Source organism: Aquarana catesbeiana, linkage group LG06, assembly GCF_042186555.1.
Source record: "Aquarana catesbeiana isolate 2022-GZ linkage group LG06, ASM4218655v1, whole genome shotgun sequence".
In the NCBI taxonomy this organism is placed as follows: domain Eukaryota; kingdom Metazoa; phylum Chordata; class Amphibia; order Anura; family Ranidae; genus Aquarana; species Aquarana catesbeiana.
This window is the reverse complement of record NC_133329.1, coordinates 119219703-119240445: the sequence shown is the minus strand read 5'-3', so window position 1 is coordinate 119240445 and position 20743 is coordinate 119219703. Positions and strand designations below refer to the sequence as shown.

At 40.3% G+C, this 20743-nt stretch overlaps 1 protein-coding gene across 1 annotated transcript in view; it reads right to left on the bottom strand.

The window, feature by feature from the left end:
* MAD1L1 (mitotic arrest deficient 1 like 1) overlaps window positions 1–20743 on the bottom strand; it is a 1251441-nt gene that overhangs the window by 787715 nt on the left and 442983 nt on the right. Inside the window, exon 12 of the mRNA XM_073636726.1 lies at window positions 5396–5536. Within this exon, the coding sequence (XP_073492827.1) occupies window positions 5396–5536 (141 nt within the window). The remainder of the gene's footprint in view (window positions 1–5395; window positions 5537–20743) is intronic.

Below are 20743 nucleotides of genomic sequence, written 5' to 3'. Positions count from 1 at the left end.
GGCTGCCAGACTAGCACAACTATCAATCGTCTATTCTAGGTTCGAGAAACCCGACTGGGTTCAAATAGAAAAGCAAGTGGTTCCACGTTTCACTTAAGATTTCCTGCTTTGGAGTCCCCCGAAAACCAGACCCCCAATTCTGGCTCCTACCCTGTCCCACTCTTTTGCCCTCTGGGAATCCCTGCGCTCATCTTCGGCTCTAGTATCAGCCTACAGACCTCTGACCCATCTATACAATAACCTGAACTTTCTCCCCGGAAGAAATGTTCTAGCTTTTAAATGGTGTCTGTTAGTCTGGAGGGGGGAAGGGAGAAGCAGGGAAGCATCTCGTCATTTTAGGCTATGGGGCTGTAGGTTTTTATTGATGCACACCGTGTAGGGAGACACTCTAGTCCCTGCATACAAGGGTGGCTCCATAGGACAAAGGGGCCACACTGAAACAGGAAACTTGAGGAAGCAGTCATGGCTACAGCTTTAGGTTCCTTTCACATGGGCGGATAGAATTTCAGCTTTAATCTGCAGATAGATGAAGTTATCTGCCCCATTCACACACTGCATTTAGCGACAGTTTCATTATATGAGGTTTTGTGTGGTTAGAAAATTTGACTGTATCCAGGACTGATTGAGCACAGCAATCTGCACATAACTGCAGGTAATCACAGTGTATTATTTCTCCTGCGGATAGTAGCGGCAACGGGGAAATAAAAACAACAGGAAGCACATCAGAAATGGCAAGAATGTTCCACCGCAGCTAAACGCTGCCGCACGTAAACGCTGCCAACCGCAATGTACTAAGTGATCACTATGCCTGGAGTCTTGGAATTTCAAAATAACAAAACATGCTTTTAACAGCGGCAGAACACCTGCCCGTGCGAAAGAGGCCTAAAAAGCAACATAGGCAATGATAAAAGATAAAGAAGCTGTAAAGTCAGAAAGTGATCAGTTGCTGAATGTGACTTTGATATCACTTTAATCAATTTTTTTTGTTGCAGTGATTACACTTTAGATACAATCACTGCAAACAAGTGTTTTCAGTAGTAATGAGACTTCTGCACCTGTTAACAATCAGTTTGGTGCTTCTTGAACAAACTGCTCCAGCTGTCTCAGGTTTGGTGGTGCCTTCTCCAGACTGCATTTATCAGCATTTTCCACAGATGTTTGATAAGATGTGGATCTTCGGTGTTTTTAGCAGTGTCTTTTGGGTCGTTATCCCCTTCCTGCCCAAGCCAATTTTAAGCTTTCAGCGCTGTTGCACTTTGAATGACAATAGCGCAGTCGTGCAACACTGTACCCAAACTAAATATTTATCATATTGTTCACACAACTAGAGCTTTCTTTTAGTGGTATTTAATCAACACACAGTTTTGTTTTGTTTTTTGCTAAACGAAAAAAAAGACTTAAAATTTTGGGGGAAAAAAACATTTTTCTTCATTTTGGTTATAAAATGTAGCAAATTAATAATGGTTCTTCATAAATTTAAGCAAAAATCTATTCCGCTACATTTCTTTGGTGAAAATAACCCAAATCATTGTATATTATTTAGTCTGTAGGAAAGGTAAAGAGGCCACAAACAATGGTATATATCTGAAAATTGATCAATCCTGATGTACTGACAGACTCACGAGGCCCTAAAATGCCAGGACAGTAAATATACCCCCAAATCACCCCTTTTTGCAAAATAGATAATCCAAGGTATTTAATAAGAGGCACGGCAAGTTTTTTAAGGTTGTCATTTTTTCAGATTTAGATTTTTTTTTTTTTTTTTTACATACTGTCACAAGTGCAGTACAGCAACATCATATAACTGGTGTGGCGGTGATCAGGGACACTGACTGGTGACAGTACGAAAAAAAAAAAAAAAAAAAATATATATATATATATATATATATATATATATATATATATATATATATATATATATATATTTTTTTTTTTTTTTTTTTTTTCTTTTAGGATTTTTTTTTTTTAAACAAACTGTGACAAGAGCAATAAAGTGTTGCCATAGTAACATTGTACTACTCTGGGGAAGTGATCAGGATTATTTCCGCAAAGTAAGGAGCTTCATTTTGAAGATCAAGAGTAGCGTTATGCATCTTTGTTTTATGCCCCTGTGCATCTAAAAGTGCTGGTTTGAAGCACAGAATACACTCTAAATTTAATGAGTCATTTATTTCAAAATACTTTTGTTTCCCTTTAAATATTTGTCATATTTCAAGGTCTGCTTTAATGAGGCTATTAACCCTTAATTTCCAAATTGTCCACATCATTCAGCAATTAATAACAGAAACAACAATAATATGGATACCAGGTTGAATTATCGCTGAACTGATAAGGTGATAATTTTTGGTCAAAGGATTAACAGGTTTCCATTTGAGCCCCTGGTCCTACTGGCAAACAAAGCATGAGCATATGGATTTTGATGTGCCAGAATTGTCAGGCTCATAATTAAATGATTAGAATACATATGGCGTTCTCAGCCATGGTAAATCACTCCTTAACGTAAAAAACATGGGGAACTATTCAATGTGTCAGCAAGCCTGCCTAGCATATTTCTTTTCATTAATGTTTCATAGAAAGCCAAACAGGTTGAAATAAAAGGACTATTAATGTAATTATATTTACAGGGAATTCTCCTTCCAGGCAGCTGGGTTTGCCTTAGACAACCCCTGCTTTGTACAGGTTCTCTGTCTAGTGCTAGAAAGATGAAGTGCAATAAGCAATGGGCTCTCTCTGCAGCTAGGATGTCAGCACAACGCTAGGGAAGAGCAGGCTGTCATGTCTCAGAATACCGTTCTGAGGTTCGCTCAATTTGTTGACATTGTGAGGGAAAGAAAACAAAAGATCCTTCTTCCCGCCAGCACAAGCTGCTTGCTGTACATCACATAAAACCCATGGGCTTTTCATATCCACACATATTTCATAGTATATATAGATGTCTTCCATTATCACTGTGTTGGGGGATGGTCAGATTGAGAGAAATAAGCTGGGCTATGAAAGATTTCACATCATCTTAACACTAACCCTTGCTTTTTCCAGACACTAGTGTGCAGTCAGTTTAATAACGCCAGACTTTTTTTTTTTGGATATATTGGGGGAACAGTCAACATGTCAGTTTTTTTCTTTCTTTCTGTGATTCCGAAAGAGTTTTCCTCAAATCATGTCCCAGTGAAGCCCGTGCAAGAAATGGGGGTGCTGAAATGTGTTTTTGTCTAAGTCATCCTTGGAGAAATTTCTCATCTCTTCCTGTTCTGAAAGGAAGATGGGATAGACCCCATCCTTCAAAAGGGACACAAACAGCAATAAAAAAAAGCTCTATGAAGTACAGAAAAATGTTTTTGGCTGGAGGTAAGGTTCTGCTTTAAAGTAGTAAACCATTTTATTTATTTTTTTAACCTGCAAGGCAAAGTTATAATATGCTAGTATATGTCGCATACTAGCACATTATGTGAAACGTACCTTAGAATGAAGCCCTTCAGTGGCATACTGTCACCGCTGACAAGGCTTCCACCTCTTCCTTCTGGGTTCGCAGACTCTGGCTGTGTGAGTTGCCAGAGCCGCGATGATGTCACTCCTGTGCATGCGCATGGGAGCCGCCGTTTACGGCATAGAACTCTGAAGGAATGTCCTGGGAGGCCGCTCCTTCAGAGCACATGTGCTAGTGACATCATCGGCTGCATGTACAGTAAATATCTCACAAAACGGTGCAGGTTTAGGAGATATTTACAGTACCTATAATTAAGCCTTACCTACAGGTAAAATTCTTGCATAGAAGTTTACGTCCACTTTAAGTATGGATAAAATAAATCCAGGGAGTAAGAAAGCACTAGTTCTGACCTTCCTTTCTTCTCCTGGGCTTTTGCAGTGTAACAATGGAGCATGTAATACCAGGGTCCCCTTAAACAATCAAGAGTCACAAGCGTGTAGTGTGAATATTCACCATTGATTTGTATATATTGTAATAGCAGCAAACGGTCCAATACAGAGTATTATTTTCCCACCTACACTGTAGGGAAGTGACTTCACCTGACACCAAGGTTAGAGGGAGGGTGGCTCTAGCTATTCTTTTTTCCTGCATTTACCTTTAAGATAGTGTATGACAGGATAGGGTAACGTAATCCTGTTTTGATTTTGATCTAAAAAACGTAAGCCCCTTATGTACAGATGCACATGCCACCACTCATTGCACTTAAAGTGATTGTAAAGGCTGAAGGTTTTTTACCTTCATGCATTCTATGCATGAAAATTAGGAAAAACCTTCAGTGTCCAGCTGCCCCCTCAATACTTAGCTAAGCCCAATCCTGATCCAGCGATGTGCACAAGAGCCAAGGCTCTCCCATCTCTCTCCCTCTTGATTGGCTGACATGAAGCAGCAGGAGCCAGTGAGGCAGGGCTGAGCCATGCGCTCTGTCTTACGGACCCAAGAAGTGGAGGATCAGGCCTGTGCTGTGTAAAACTATTGCACCTGACAGGTAAGTATGACATGTTATTGTTCCTTTACAATCACTTAGTATGCGACCCAATTTACAGAACCTATTAGACCACTACACAAATGTCCAGTGAACCCATGCGCTCTCCTAGATTTCACTACACAAACACAGACTTCTGTACTCGCTGCCACTGCAAAGATGCACATTTCTTTACTTTTTGTCACTGCACCAGCACACATTTTCCCAATCTTTTCCTCAAAAGAACTTTGCTAAAATTACACATTCAGAAATATCTTATCATGAATTCAAATTTGATACCTAATGGCACAGCAGAGATGTGATTTTTCTTACAGAGACAAAATAAAAAAGAAGAAATCCCTGAAAAAAAAAAAAAAGAGAGAGGGCTAGAGATTTCCAGCAGTAAGCTTAGGTCCTTATTTCTGGACACTAGACAAAAAAACCGAGCTGCCTGTAGCAGTTGGGGGGTTTGGCCACTGACAGAGGACTCCTAGGCTGTGCTTTTGTTTTTTGGACTAGTGTCATACTTTTGAAGGTACAATAGCTTTGTAACCCAATGGTCAAAGAATCAAGATCTCTACTGTGTCCTTCAATGAATGGAAGAGAAATAAAAAAGATAGATACTTGTGACTTTTACATGAACATTGGCAATTTGCTACAGGTCTCATTAATAATGTATAGAATTCTTCTATACAAAAACACTGCCTGAAAGTCATCTGATTACAGTACATAAAGATTGGGGAATCTTGGAAGGGATACAAAATACCATTTTGTTTTCTGTATATGAAACCAGCGCAAATATACAATAAGCAAATACACATATGTTGGCAAATGTTTCCATTAGATAAGGTTAAAAAACAAACAAAAAAAAAAAAGCTAGTGAGCCCTCCAAAGAACTGCAGGCAGAATGTCCGTGAAAGCTGTAATCTCGCTATTCAAAAACGAATTACCTCCATCTCAGCATTGTGCCCATGAACTTTCTGCAGCATTTCTTCAGCCTCGCGGAGACGTCGGCTGAGCTGAGGTGTATGTTCAGATGGGGTCAGCTCGCTGTCATAAGAATCCAGGATTGCCCTCATTCCATCTCTTTCCTGTACATGGTGCCATGCAAAAAAGAGGAAAGAAGAAATATCAAACACAATAAAATATTGGCGCACACAGACAATATACCCAGTGAGGGATAGTGAGCTAGCCCCCATGTAACATCACAGCAGTTTTCTCCTAAGTTTCAACTTCAAACAAAAAAATTCCCATGAAAATCAGACTCAGGATGATGGCCTACCTCCTAAATGGCTTTAACTTTCATTCAAACATGAATGTCTTCTGGTTTAATGTCCTTCTTGCCAAGTCCTTAAAGCTTAATTTCAAGTGCGATAAGCTTATCAACCACCGGCAATCAGGAATGCTGTCGGGTTAGTAAGCTTACTGTTGTTCTTTTGGGCTGCTCAGATGTAAGGTCTCAGGTCCCAGTGCTTTGGTCATGTCTCCACTTTCCTCTTCTACTTACCAGTCAGAAAACCTACAATCCAAGGCCTCATTTTTTTGACAGGCCAGGATGAGAGCGAACCCAAAAGTACAGTCTGAATTCTACATATAAGCAAGAAGATTTGCATGATGTGCACCTGTAAGGAATTGAGGCAATGGAGTCTTTAACACTGCTTTAACCCTGATCGTTTATTGTGCCCAGATTTAGGCTTTTAAAGTACAACTAAAGGATCCTATATGTCCAGTCTAAACACATATCAAATCGAGTTACTATGCAAAGCGCAAAAGTAACTTACTTAACCTTTGCTGGCTGAGCCAAATATTCCTTCATTTGTTTCTCACATGCTTCCCCTCCCCAGGCACTGCAGTGCTGAATGACTAGCTACAAGCATATTAACCACTTGCCGTCCGCGCTATAGCCGAACGACAGCCACAGCGAGGACCTGAATTTCTGTTTGGCTATATCTGTTTGCACAAATATCTGTTAATCCCATCACAAACCCAGTTTTGCCTTGTATTTTGTGCCTTCTGCATTTTTATCTGAAGCATTGTTGTCAGCTTTGCCCCGTTATCCACTGTGAACTGCAGAACACTTTCCCCATGTTATGGAGATAAAAGAAGGGTGGTGTTCTGAAGTCCCTCCAGTCCTGGCATCCTGGCAACACTGCTCCTACATAGTCTTAGTATGCTAAGTGAATGTTTTTCACCCTATAACAGGAAAATATGTTACTAGCATAAACAGAAGGAACAAAAGAAAAAAAAAGCCTGAAGAATAACTAATGTGGCCACTACAGTACATCTAAGGACTAGTAATAGATTACATATTCTTTATTTAGACTTTAGAGGGATGCTGTAGTTTTTGTTTTGTTTTCTGATGTACAGGTGCATCTCAAAAAATTTGATCATTATTAGAAAGCTACCATAATTTGTTTCAGTAATTCAAAAAATGAAACTCGTATATAGATTACACAAATTTGATGATTATGGCTTACAGCTAGTGAAAACCTAAAATTGAGTAACTCAGAAAATTAGAATATTGTGAAAAAGTTCAATATTGTAGACTTATGGTGTCACAATCTAAAAAGCTAATTAACACAAAACGCCTGTAAAGGTTTCCTGAGCCTTTAAATGGCCTTTCAGTCTTGTTTAGTAGGTTACATAATCATGGGGAAGACTGCCGACTTGACAGTTGCCCAAAAGATAGTCATTGACACCCTCCAGAAGGAAGGCAAGTCACAAAAGGTCATTGCTAAAGAGCCTGGCTGTTCACAGAGTGCTGTATCCAAGCGTATTAATGCAAAGTTGAGTGGAAGGAAAAAGTGTGGTAGAAAAAGGTGTACAAGCAACAGGGATAACCGGAGCCTTGAGAGGATTGTGAAGCAAACGTGGTTCATGAATTTGGGCGAGATTCACAAGGAGTGGACTACGGCTGGTGTCAGTGCTTCAAGAGCCGCCACCACACAGACGTATTCAGGATATGGGCTACAACTGTTGCATTCCTTGTGTCAAGCCACTCCTGAATGAGAGACAACTTCAGAAGCGTCTTACCTAGGCTAAGGAGAAAAAGGACTGGACTGTTGCTTAGTGGTCCAAAGTTCTCTTTTCGGATATAAGTAAATTTTGCATTTTATTTGGAAATCAAGGTCCCAGAGTCTGAAGGAAGAGTGGGGAGACACTCATTGCATGAATTCCAGTGTGAAGTTGCCACAGTCAGTGATGATTTGGGGAGCCATGTCATCTAGTGGTGTTGGTCCACTGTAGTTTATCAACTCCAAAGTCAACACAGCCCTCTACCAGGAAATTCTAGAGCACTTCATGCTTCCCTCTGCTGACCAACCTTATGGAGATGCCGATTTCATTTTCCAGCAGGACTTTGTACTTCCCCACACTGCCAAAACTACCAATACCTGGTTTAATGAACATGGTATCACTGTGCTTGATTGGCCAGCAAACTTGCCTGACCTAAACCGCATAGAAAATTTGTTGGGTATTGTCAAGAGAAAGATGAGACACCAGACCCAACAATGCAGATGAGCTAAAGGGCCGCCATCAAAACAACCTGGGCTTCCAGAACACCTCAGAAGTGCCACAGGCTGATTACCTCAATGCCACGCCACATTGATGCAGTAATTCGTGCAAAAGAAGTCCCAATCAAGTATTGAGTGCATACTATACTGTATATGGACATACTTTTTAGTAAGCCAATATTTCTGTATTAAAAATCCCTTTTATTTGATCTTATGTAATATTCACATTTTCTGAGATACTGGTTTTCACTAGCTGTAAGCTATAATCATCAAAATAAAAGAACAAAATGCTTGAAATATATCACTGTGTGTGTAATGAATCTATATACTATACGAGTTTCACTTTTTGAATTAAATGACTGAAATAAATGATATTATAATTTTTTCAGATGCACCTGTATTATGAATATAAAGTATGTAAAAAATGTATTAAGTGTGTACATATTTTTTAAAAGCTTACTTTAATATATAGTTTAATTATATTCGGGGCAGCCCTATTCATGCTCCCCTATTGAAGTATAATTTTATATTGATAGATGTACTCTCTCCAAATTGCCTTTAATTTTATATTGATAGATGTACTCTCTCCAACTTGCCTTTTTTTTTTTTAAGAATGTGTTAAAATGTACTGTATACTGCTGAGGACTGGGAGCATATCTCAATCAGCAACAGTGTACAGTTACATGACAGCATAAAACATCGCTATCAGCTACAAGTGCACCGTCAGAAATCACATGCCAATACTATGGCACAAGGCTCAAAGTGTCAGAAATATTTAACACAGACATAGAAAGCTGGATCAGTATTGTTGATGTTTTGGGTTCAGCCTGAAGAACATCACAGCAAATATAATTCCCGGAGCTCTTCATCCTACATCATGATACTTCCTGGCTTGAATCCAGACACTGCCTGTTTTACAGCTAGCGAAGATCAGTCTGGCAATAGATTAAACCTAGATTGGACCTATTTAACAAAAGAGCCCTACTAACATTTTAGTGTTACTTTGCTTTACAATCTGTCATTTTGTAACGCTGCGGATCTGGAATTCAACCAAAAGGCTCCTGCATTCTTTTAATCTGCACTGCATCAAGGCTATTGCCAAATGAGATTTAAGCAACGCAATCGCTGATAAACAGGCAACTGAGCTGCTGTTTAAAGAACCAGCAAACCTAAGACACATAAGTGACAAAAGTTACATTATGCAAAAAGGTTCCGGATATCGTTCACAACTACCGATGTAAAACCCCCAGACAGCAGACCATGGTGTAATTATGCTGTGCAGCTTGTTGCATGATCACCTTAAATGATATGTTAAACAGAAATGGATAGTACAGATAGTAGTTTTTGGTTCCATGCACGCTAGCATTTTTTATAAGCTCAACAAATGCTAGAAAAAAAAGCTGGATAAAGCTTAAAAATACCACTGTCACTATGCTTACAGGCACCCTTAATGGCTTAGACTGAAAGAAGGAACAGTATTGTAGGGTCACTGTTAGCATGAGGAAGAGTCTGCGTGTTGTTCCCATGCTTATATGTAGAGATGAGTTTGGGCATCCTCCAAATTCATCTATAACCTGAACTCTGCATGTCTTTTTTCTGCTTTTTTTTTCCCCATTGAGCTGCAGGGCCGGGTGGGGAATAAACAGGCCCACAACTCATTGTAGTACAAAGAAGCAGGAATTCAAAGTTTGGGTTAGAGAGGAGTTCAGGGGACTCTCAAATGCTTCTCTACTTGTATGTATTCACAAACTTTACGCAAAAACAAAATGTATACATAAGACCTAAACATTTTCAGAAACCTGAGAACACTGGCATAAATATTTGGGAAGTATCACAACCATTTAAAATCATTATGTAATCTCCCAGGATGCTCTGTGTATGAAGCACTTGGTCTTGCTCTGATCTGTGGCCACATTGTATACTGAATGGACATATTTTTCTAAGTTTCTCCTGGCTGCCAGCTCCACCTGAGGCTGAAGCCCAATTTATGGGCATTCCTATGGAGCAACTACAGCACAGCACTTTAACCACCGCCCTCTAGCCCTCTAGAGCAATGCTCTTTTAATCTATCTACTTTTAATCTTTCTGGATGCAGCTGGTTGTCTGTCTGGAGAAGCCCGAACATCAGATATAGGTAGCTAGTGCATACTCAATGTAGCCACCATCTATAGGGCTCAGTGCAGAAACTGCGGACACAGTGGCTGTATCCATGGGCTACTATTATTTTGTATCCATGGGCTGATGATTGTCCTGTGACTTAATTTTCTGTTGGTCAGCTGACAGCTCGTGTTTTTGTGAACGACAGCAGTCTTCTCCAGTGCAGGTCTGCTGTCAGAGGCGAACACTGTTATTAACAACCCAGGCCACCAGCTACCTGCCTAGAAAAGATTTATCAGCCCCCTGGCTGCCACTGAGTGAAGTATCATGGATGCAGCCATTGCGTCTGCACTGAGCCCTATAAAAAAAGAAAAAAAAAAAAAAAGACATCCTACCTGCCAGGTATCCAGGCACATCCAAACAGACAGCATGAAAGAAAGTCCAAGCAAACTCAGCCCAGAGCCCCATGTATACAGAATTCCGCTCTGATTGCTTGTCACAGTTCCCACTCCTCTGTGTGAACAGTCACTCAGACTGAAATAAAAATGTGTCTCCTTCTGATAATTTTGGACAGACAGCTGTCTGCCAACCATGCTACCTCAGCAACCACTGCAAGGTACAGAACAAGACCAAGAGCTTTATGCACTAGGTCCCACAGGGAATCCCACAAAAATGTAAAGTTGTACTGATACAACCGAAACAAAACAAAAAAAGTACCGTATATGGGCTTTGAATTTCCTTTAGTCTAAACACTGAATGAATGTAGCCCATAGCTATATTCCAAATAAGTTATCATAGTGATGAATTGGACTCTTTCTTGTGTACAGAGAGCCCAGGTTTTGCTGCATCAACAAGGTTGAAGGAGTTTTACATATGCTGCCAACAAGAGGAGACTGCCAAAAGCTTGTTCTAGCCTGTCTGGGGCAGTGAGTTAAAAGATGACTTAGATGATCTAAGCTTGGAAAAAGCTGTCAGATAAGTGACATTATCAAACTTATTTACACTTTGCAGGCTTTGTGTTGCACTCCCTGCTACAACATCAAGTCCCTGGTGCATTTCACACTGTCATCAATCTGTATTTTTTTTTTATTCCCACAGCCAATGGGGATCATGAAGCAGATGTAATATACAGCAGTGTTTCTCAACCTTTTTTCAGTCGAGGCACCCTTTAAAATTATACTGAGTCTCCAGGCACCCAATTCTAAAATGTAAAAAACTAGTCTAAAAGCTTTACATAATGCAGCAACATCCACACATGGACAACCAGCGTTAGAGGTGATTTATTCTTCCAAGGCAAATACACTTTTGCACACTGGTACTGACTGGTATTCCAAAGTTTCTCTTTTCCCTCTATTTCTCTCCATCAGTCAAGCTAATATTACCCCAGTATTACCCCAGAAAGGGGCACAGGAGGCTCAAACAAGGATGCTATGGAGGCAACGGACATTCTTCTTATGAAATGAGGTCAGTTGATATGATGCCAGTGTCTAGAAAGTAATGGTGCATAATGAAAACCCAGGGTTTTGTGTAACTAAAAGGCAGGCTTGATCCACCTGCTGGCTTGTATATAATTTTTGGTCAATTTTTAGGAATTTTTCCAAAGCACCATGGTTGATAAAGGCTGATCTACAGGACAGAGCCTATGTTACTGGCTAATAACACAAGACATATTATAATCTATTGGAGGGAAATGGGAAACAATCGCATAGCTTCTAATAGCAAGTTGCATATAATTAGTTACAAGAAACTTGTTTTTTTGCAGGGTTCAGGCTGTTGGGAATTGTGAATGGACAGACTGTCCAAGAGTCTATGAAATAAAAGTAAAGATGCAAATGAAACTTGCAGAGCCACTCTAAGTTGAGATAGAGATTTCCCTGATGGTTGCAGTGAAGGTAGCTGGTGCCAGTGCACCAGAGGTGTAAGAGCATTATCAAAGAGAAGAAAAGGTGCCGCTCACCAACCTAGTGCATTAGTATGTAGATGGATGTGGCCTCAGCCAAAGCTCCAGCCATGCCCCCCTGACAGGTTTAGCTCCACTTACTGGGGCATGGTCACAGAGGTGACCAAGCCTTGGAGAGCAGGGAGAAACATGTCAAAGGGGGCGTTGCTGGAGCAGCGCTGGCTGAGGCCACTCATCTACATACGAATGCAATAGGTTAGTAAGCGGCAACTTTTCTTCTCTTTGATAAAAGTAAAAATGGATTTTTACAATTGTATTTTATTAACAGAAGGCTTCCGTTAGATGCATGGAGAACACAGTGGCTTAAGGTCATGTCACATAAGCGATTTTGTTGCAGCGATTTGTAGCAGATACAGAATTGCTCTCTTAATGTTTCTGTTGCTAGGAAACCCAGAATTGAAGTCAATGAAAAGCCTGTGTCACAGCTTTCACAGCGATTTGTTGCTCGGCTGCTGAGTGCTTGACTCTTTGCTGCATTGGAAGCTGGCTGGAGAAACGCCAGCTTCATTAGATACTCAAGTTATCCATTGCAGTTAAGGAATTATAACGGCTCAGGTACATGTAGCAGCATGGACACGTACTGTGTGCAGATACAGTAAAAACTTGTTAGCTACAAAACTTTCAGGAAAAAAAAAAAAATCATACATGTGTGGCTGCTACAAATAAGCTGGTTTGACAGTGGTTAGCATCCCTGCTTTGCAATACAGCAGTTCTAGGTCCAATCCCCACAGTGCCAATGTCTTAATGGAGTATGTTTAATGCCATGTTTTTGTGTGTTTCACCTTTAAACCCCAAACATACTGACAGGCTAATGAAATTAGCACATTTGTATTCATGAGTCCACTAGGGACAAAAGATTGTAAGCTCCTTTGGCAGCAAAGACTGATATGAAAACTTTTGTATGTACAATGTATAATTACCGTAAATGGTACAATATAAAGTAAAAAAAAAAAAAATGGTGCTCCTAATACACCATAAAGGGACAGAAAGCAAAGATAAAGGACAAAAAGCAAACATTAAATTTAGTCATGGTGGAATCTCTCGATTCACTGATTCGTCAATTTTAGCAGGTCCAAATATTCCATTAGGATCAATTAAGATTTGCTGAGAATCACACAGTTTAGAAAGCCTGGCAATTATGATTGAAGAATTGGTGCATTTTTTATTCTTAGATGACTGGAAAATTGTGCATGCAAATGTACGGATGTATTGATTTCTTAAATTCTTTTTGCTGTGTATTGGATGGGACCAGAGACTGTGTACTGTTATTGGAACCCTCAGGTATCTTGTGTTCCCTTCGCCCACGTTCCCACTCTTCATGTATGTGCATTATTAAAACATCTAAAATGTAATCAAGGCGACTGGCACCCTTTATTAATCCACTACCACCTGGGAAAAATGACTTTCACCCTGAGAAGGAATGAGCCTGGGACATTTATCAGAGCCAAATGTGCCAGGCCTGGTTACCGATAGTGTTACATAAGTATTCAGGAGAATCATAACATTTGCCAAATAAGTACTATATATCTGTTATCACCTTTATTGTTACTCGTTTAGCATGAATAACCTCGAAAGGGCCCAGCATGCTGCAGAAAGTGTGATAATGCACACATGAAGATGTAAATGGGCTCCACAGTTTCACTATAAAAACACACTAAATTGCAATGCATACATCAGCCATGTAGGAAAGAGTGCAATGCCATGCAGTACATTTCTTGTGTTTTGTTGCAAGAAAACAGACAAATGTCAATAGGCCATAAGTTACTACCGGCTTTATAAAATACTGTAGGAAACAAACACAAAACAATATATATATATATATATATATACACACACATAATGGATTCTTTGTAAGCACTGCCTGTTATAAACAGCTTCACAATTTGTTGAGTAACACTGAAGACGGTAACGGTAGCAGATAAAACAGGATGTAAATGAACAGAGGCTTAAACTTAGCACATTGAAAATAGCCAAGGGTTAATTAATAAAAGGTAGCCAGTGGCTTGTAATGTTTGAACTCACATGTTCATAAAATAAATAGTCCCCAGCTCTCAGGAAGGGTCAAGCAGTCAAATTTTTAGCAGTGTTGCCCTATATACAGCACTGGACCTGTGCTGTTGTACTGTAAGCATATGATGCAAAGGTCCTGACCTAACAAGCCTCATCGCCTGGTTATTACAGTCTCAAGTCCTCACAGGAGACTTTTCTATTGTTTACTGTGTGCTAAAATGCCCCTTCCAGCCAAAAGAGCCAACTCCAGGAAAGTAAATTTGTCACAGAAACAAACAGAGCATACAAACTGAAATTCTAACATCTGAATGACAAGAAAATTTGAACAATATTTGAGAGAAGAAATTACTAAATCTAAATGATCCTACCAATTGGGCAATGCTAATGAAATATTATGGCAGTCTCATGCACACTAGAATTTTTTTTTTTTTTTTTGCTGCTCCTAAGGGCATTTGGCAAGTTTTCGTCCTGCATCTAAACACCCCTGCATGTTAGTCTTTTTATCTATGCACATATAGACATTTAGAGGCAAAAAAAAAACCACAGCCAGTGTGTCCAGGAGCAGCAGCATTTTGGCAGAAAAAATGCTTTGTGCGTCTAAACACTAGGAGTTACGGTAATTCATTTCAGTGGCCAGAATGTATTATTTTTGCCAATTAAATTAATAAACGCCCAAGTGCTTGACACGCCTCATGTGTCAAGCGTTTTTTTCTGCCAAAACGCTGCTGCCAAGAGGAAAGGAGTCTAGGAGAGTAGCAAAATGTGCAGCGTGCATGAGGCCTAAAACAATACTAAAGAAATTATAGTCTGAAAAAGCCATTGAGCAATCATACATGTCTAAAGGATGCATGAAGTCTGTCAATGGAATTGAAAAAGAGGTGCATGAACTGTATTAAGTAATTTTACCACTGCACCTTCAAACTTTATTTCTGTCCTTCTGGAAGGGATTATTATACAGTTTATAGAAGGTGTGCACACTCACACTCATTTTAGTCACTAATGTAGACTTTGATGAATGCAAGCACTGTTGAGATCCTCGCAAACACAGGCAACCCCTATATTTAATAACCCAGAGTTCTCCCCTGACTCACAGCTTTAACAATTTCAATGGTGGATAGATAAGGGATTATATCTTATATGGCACTTCCTCAAAAAAAGGGTATTCAAATGTGCTTTTGCCACTGTGATCAGGAGGGAAGGATGTTCCATACGTGATGAACTTGCCCTAAGGTTAGGCACTTTTGAATGAGAGTGCACACTTTCATCCTTATGGGAACAATGATTATTAACCCTAAAAAAGCAAAAGTAGCCCTTCTGAATGAACTTTTTGACAGTATCATACACAGACCCTTCTACATGTTTTTGGCAGCCAAAATTTCTAACGCCACCACCTTGAAGGCCGCTACGGTTGGCCTAGTGATAATGAAGATTATGTTACATAAAAAATTGGTTTTCATCCTTTGGTACAAAAATACCTAATTTTAAAAAGTTTTGGACCCTTGGCTGAGCTACCTGCAATGTATGCCTTAATGTATGTTGGCCGCTGGGCACGGAGTACAGGACTCTGGTCGAGTCTTCCCCCTGAACCCTTTAGTTCTCAAGCCCCTCCTTGTTGACCTTTCTTACTGTGCTTAGACCTTATTAGGGTAAGACTTCTTTTACTAAATGCATAAATGGCTGTTACTTCTGACATTTCCAGTACATGAGGGATAGATTATAGTCTCTACTCTCATCTCTTAATTCTCCTCCTGCTCCCTCAGGTACCATAGGCACTTCCACTGTGAAAATTCCAGATTTACCAGACTCTAACATCTTTATGTCAACCTTCTGTTGCCATTTACCTGGGCTTCCAAAATGCACTGTTTCACATTTATATACGTCTATGGAATGTTATGCATTTAATTCATCCAATACAACCATGTGGGTACTGAATACATCAAATGCTTACCCTTTTTTTATGTTTATTCTTTTGTTAAAACTTCATTAAAATTGATTAAAAAATAAGCAAGCATTGTGAAAAGGACCCAAGAGGGAAGAAAAATGACTTTACCTACCTGAAAAAGCTACCCAAAATGGAAGTCTTATCTGATGTTTTGGTAGTAAAGCCGTAACCATAATACATATTTAAAGTTTAAATTAATTTTCACTTTAAGGCCCCTTTCACACGCCTGTCAGTTTTGACGGCGGACCTGAACGGGCGCTCAATGTTAGCCTATGGAGCGACGGATGTCAGCGGAGACATGTCCGCTGACATCCGACCCCGTCCGATCCGCTAAAAGCAGACGGATGGCCCTACGTCCAGGTCCATCGCTGGCGGATCGGATGAGATCTGATGAAAACGGACATGCTGTCCGCTTTCATCCGATCCCTCCATAAGTGGCAGCGGCACCTGACAAGCCCCTCCCCGCTCAGCGAGCAGAGACGGACCTGTCATCCGATGGCTCAGCGGAGATCAACGGACTGATCTCCCGCTGAGCCAGCAGACAGAGGCGGACTCCGTGGAAACGGAGTCCGCCTCGTGTGAAAGGGGCCTAAAGGTTCAGTACATTTTTAACATAATATGCAGGAGGAATGCAAGGGAAAAAAAAAGATGCAGATAGAGCCATTTATACAATAGTAGTTATGAACATATATTATATGCTTATCCTGTTATCAATCATAAGTCAAATTATAGTATAAATGGCAATAAAGTTTTAGAAGTGAATATAAACCATATAACATAGATAAATGTAAATGGAAAAAGAAGAATAGAAAATAGGGAGAGAGACTATGAATGAAGTAGGGTCTGATGCAAGTACACACGAGGAATGAGCATGTGGACGCTAATATAAGCAACCTTTTGTTTTATAGGCGTAACAAAGACCCCTCAAAAGTCTTTTGGAAGCTAGGATTCGGCATAGAGGACCACCAAGTCTTCGCTAGAGTCTGTTTAGCTGCAGTGAATAGTAGCATGAAGAGCCGAAAGTGATTTTGGGTGCAATTAGGAGGTTTTAAGTTCAATAATGCTTCTTTTGAATTTTTTTTGTATTCTTTAACTTATTAAAGTATGTATTTAAAGTTTAGTAAAGTATTTTTTAATTTTGGAACAATTACACAAAATTTGTATGAAGGTTTCTTTTGCTTGGCAGCCCCTGAAGCATGTGTCAGATATTGAAGGTTTAGATCCGGCTTTGCATTGGAGAACCATATACCAATGCATCAGTAGCTTATAATTAGATTCACTTGCAGCAATATTAATGGAGCAATGTGCAGTGGTGTGCCTTATGCGATGCCAATCTGTACTTTCAATAACTTTGCCTAGATCATCCTGCCATTTTACTGTATATGAATGTGGATAGGGGGTTCATTCTTCCAATACAGATAGATGTAATGAAACCTTTGACCATGAGGTTATTTAAACATATTTTTTCAAAGGGAGTGATGAACCAATAATTTTGGTTACAGTTTTTGATTTGAAAATATCTAGGGATTCCCTGAGGTATTATCACTTTAAATTGGCTAAACACATTTCAGATGCATTGAAACAAAATATGTTCAAAAGATTTACTGGGGTAGAAAAGCTTGTCCCCTACCAGCATGCTGGGTGGAAGCAGTGGTCCCTCTGAAGAGGTCTAACACACCACCCCCTGATGAGTTAGACCTACAGCTTTGCAATAAGCAAAGCTCTTGCACCCATCTGACTGGAGAGTTCCATCTCTGAGATGCATTGGGTATGTTTTGCTGCAGAGAGATTATCCATTCCTCACAGGGAAAAGAGTGTTTTACTTTTTTCAAAAAAAGGTTATAATATTTTCTAGCCATTTGTCTTTGCTGCTCAGGATAACAACTAAAATTAAAAAGGTCACAATATTAATTTAAAAAATATAACAAGTGAAGGATATTGCTGTAGTTATGTCTTTGCCCCAATATTGGAGGGTCAGACAAAAGAAAAAAAATGTTTAAATGTTCGCTTAAAGCTCATTACACCTATTATATCCTGATTGTACACTCTGTACAATCTCCTTTAGATTTACAAAAACTGAATAGTAAGAGGGACACGTGCATGTTTTTGAGCCGATCTAAAAGACTGCACAATCACATTGTTTAACCACTTCCCGCCCAGCCTATAGCAAAATGACGGCCGGGTGGTGGTTCAGTTATCCTGACTGGGCGTCATATGACGTCCTTCAGGATAACAGCCACCGCGCGCCCACGGGAGCGCGCATCGCGGCAATCGGTGGTGTGGTGTGTCAGTCTGACACACCGCTACACTGATCTCGGTAAAGAGCCTCCAACGGAGGCTCTTTACCATGTGTTCAGCCGTGTCCAATCACGGCTGATCATGATGTAAACAGGAAAAACCGATCGGTGGCTCTCCTGACAGGGGGGGTCTGCGCTGATTGTTTATCAGCACAGCCCCCCCCCCTGGATGCCCACACTGGACCACCAGGGAAGCCGCCAGGACCACCAGGGAAGGGGGCAACATGTGGATGTCCCGGTATGTACCCCATGGCCATCCACATGTGCAAACAAATGCCCAATCTGTGCCAATCAGTGCCCACTTACTGGCACCATTATGTAACACATTACAACAGTGATGCCCAGCAATGCCACCCATCAGTGTCCATCAGAGCCACCTATCAGTGCCCATCCGTTGCACCTATCAGTGCCACCCATAAGTACCCATCAGTGCCGCCTATGAGTGCCCATCAGTGCTGCATACCAGTGCCACCTATCAGTGCCCATCAGTGCCGCCTAGGAGTGCCCATCATCAGTGCCCATCAGTGTCCGTCAGTGCAGCCATATCAGTGCCCGTCATTGAAGAAGAAAACGTACTTGTTTACAAAATTTTTAACAGAAACAAAGAAAAACTTTTTTTCAAAATTTTCGGTCTTTTTTTATTTGTAATAATAAATAAAAATCGCAGAGGTGATCAAATACCACCAAAAGAATGCTCTATTTGTGGGAACAAAATGATAAAAAATTGTTTGGGTACAGTGTTGTATGACCGCACAACTGTCATTCAAATTGCTACAGCGCTGAAAATTGGCTTGGGCAGGAAGGTGTCTAAGTGCCCGGTATTGAAGTGGTTAAAGTGATTGTAAAGTTTTTTAGTTTTTTTTTTTAAACAAACATGTTATACCTACTTGCCATGTGCAATGGTTTTTGCACAGAGCAGCCCAAATCCTCCTCTTGTCTGGTTCCCACACTGGTGCTCCTGGCTCCTCCCTCCTGCCGGGTGCACCCACAGCAAGCACCTTGTTGTGGGAGCACCCAAGCAGGTGTGTTCCCGACACGCAGCGGTGTGTCCCCATTCACACTCCGAGCCGTGGCTTGGTCCCTCACCCTCCTGTTGACTGACTGGCTGTGACTGACAGCAGTGGGAGCCAACGGTTCCCGCTGCTGCCAAAAGCCAATCAGGAGTGTGAGTCCACGGAGAGGCAGGGCTCTCGTGGACATTGATGGATCCAAGATTGGGCTCGGCTAAGTATTAGGGTGGCTGAGGGGGCTGCTGCACACAGGTTTTTTACCTGCATGCATAGAATGCATGCAGGTAAAAAACCTTGTGCCTTTACAACCACTTTAAGGTCAGCCGAAGCCATGTCACTGGCTTAATGCAATAAGAATACTGAGTAGTTCTAACTTTCAAAGCAACTAGTCATTCAGTATACAAAATGCCACACAAAGCACTGCAACACAATTACTAGGAATCTAATACAAGATTTTTCAAATGCTCGGCTTAGCTAAAATGGCACAATTACTATGATGCTCTCAGTGGGATATCACAGATTGCCAAATCATTATTACTTGCAGCAATTAAGTGTAACCCAAAACTTGTAAACCAACGATGTAAAAAGGAAAACTGAATATCACAAGAAAACACAGATCATAATCAAAGAAATACATTTTAACTGCAGAAATGATTTGCAAAGGTCAATGAGATTCGATACTGCACATCATATTTAAAAATCATACAGTGAAGTTAATTTCCCCAAGAAAACCAAATCAATCTGCAATTCTACCGGCATAGACACTGTGCAGCAGCTCAAGATGTTGTTTTACTGTAATGAGGTCATCGAGTCACCTAATAATCACTAGTGACACTTAAAGCTTTGCGTGAGGGGCAATGCATAGCAAGTACAACATTAACAAGTGCAAAGAAAGAGTGCTGAAAGTTAAAAAAATGAGCAAGCACGAACGAAGGACAAAGGGGCAGATGTAAAAAGAGGAAAGCGGAAACAGAGAGATTTTAACTAAAGTGCCTTTAAAAGTGGATCTGGGGGAGGAAGCTCATTCAAATGAGAATACTGGAGAGTAAATTATAAAACAAGGGGCGTTTGCAGTCTACAAAAAATGCCTCTAAGCCTGAAAAAAATAAAAAACAATAATAATTGAGTTGCATGCTTACACAATACACGGATGTTAATAAAAGCAAAGGGGAAGGACACAGGCAGCCCAAAATACATTAAGCAATGAGCTTACAAAGCATAATTAAAATACTCCAGATAAAGGTTAGAAACCTCTAAAGACGTGTAAACATTTTCTGTCAAAAATGTATTTACTTCTGTGCTGCCCTAACCTAATGCCTAGCACACACGATCAGAAAGTCGGACGAAATATACCGCTTTAAAAGCTGATCAGTCGTACACAGCTTTTGAGAGCCGGTCATGACAGTACATGCTAAATTATCTGGAGAGACAAACATGAAAATTTTTCTCGTATGATACAAGAACAAATGA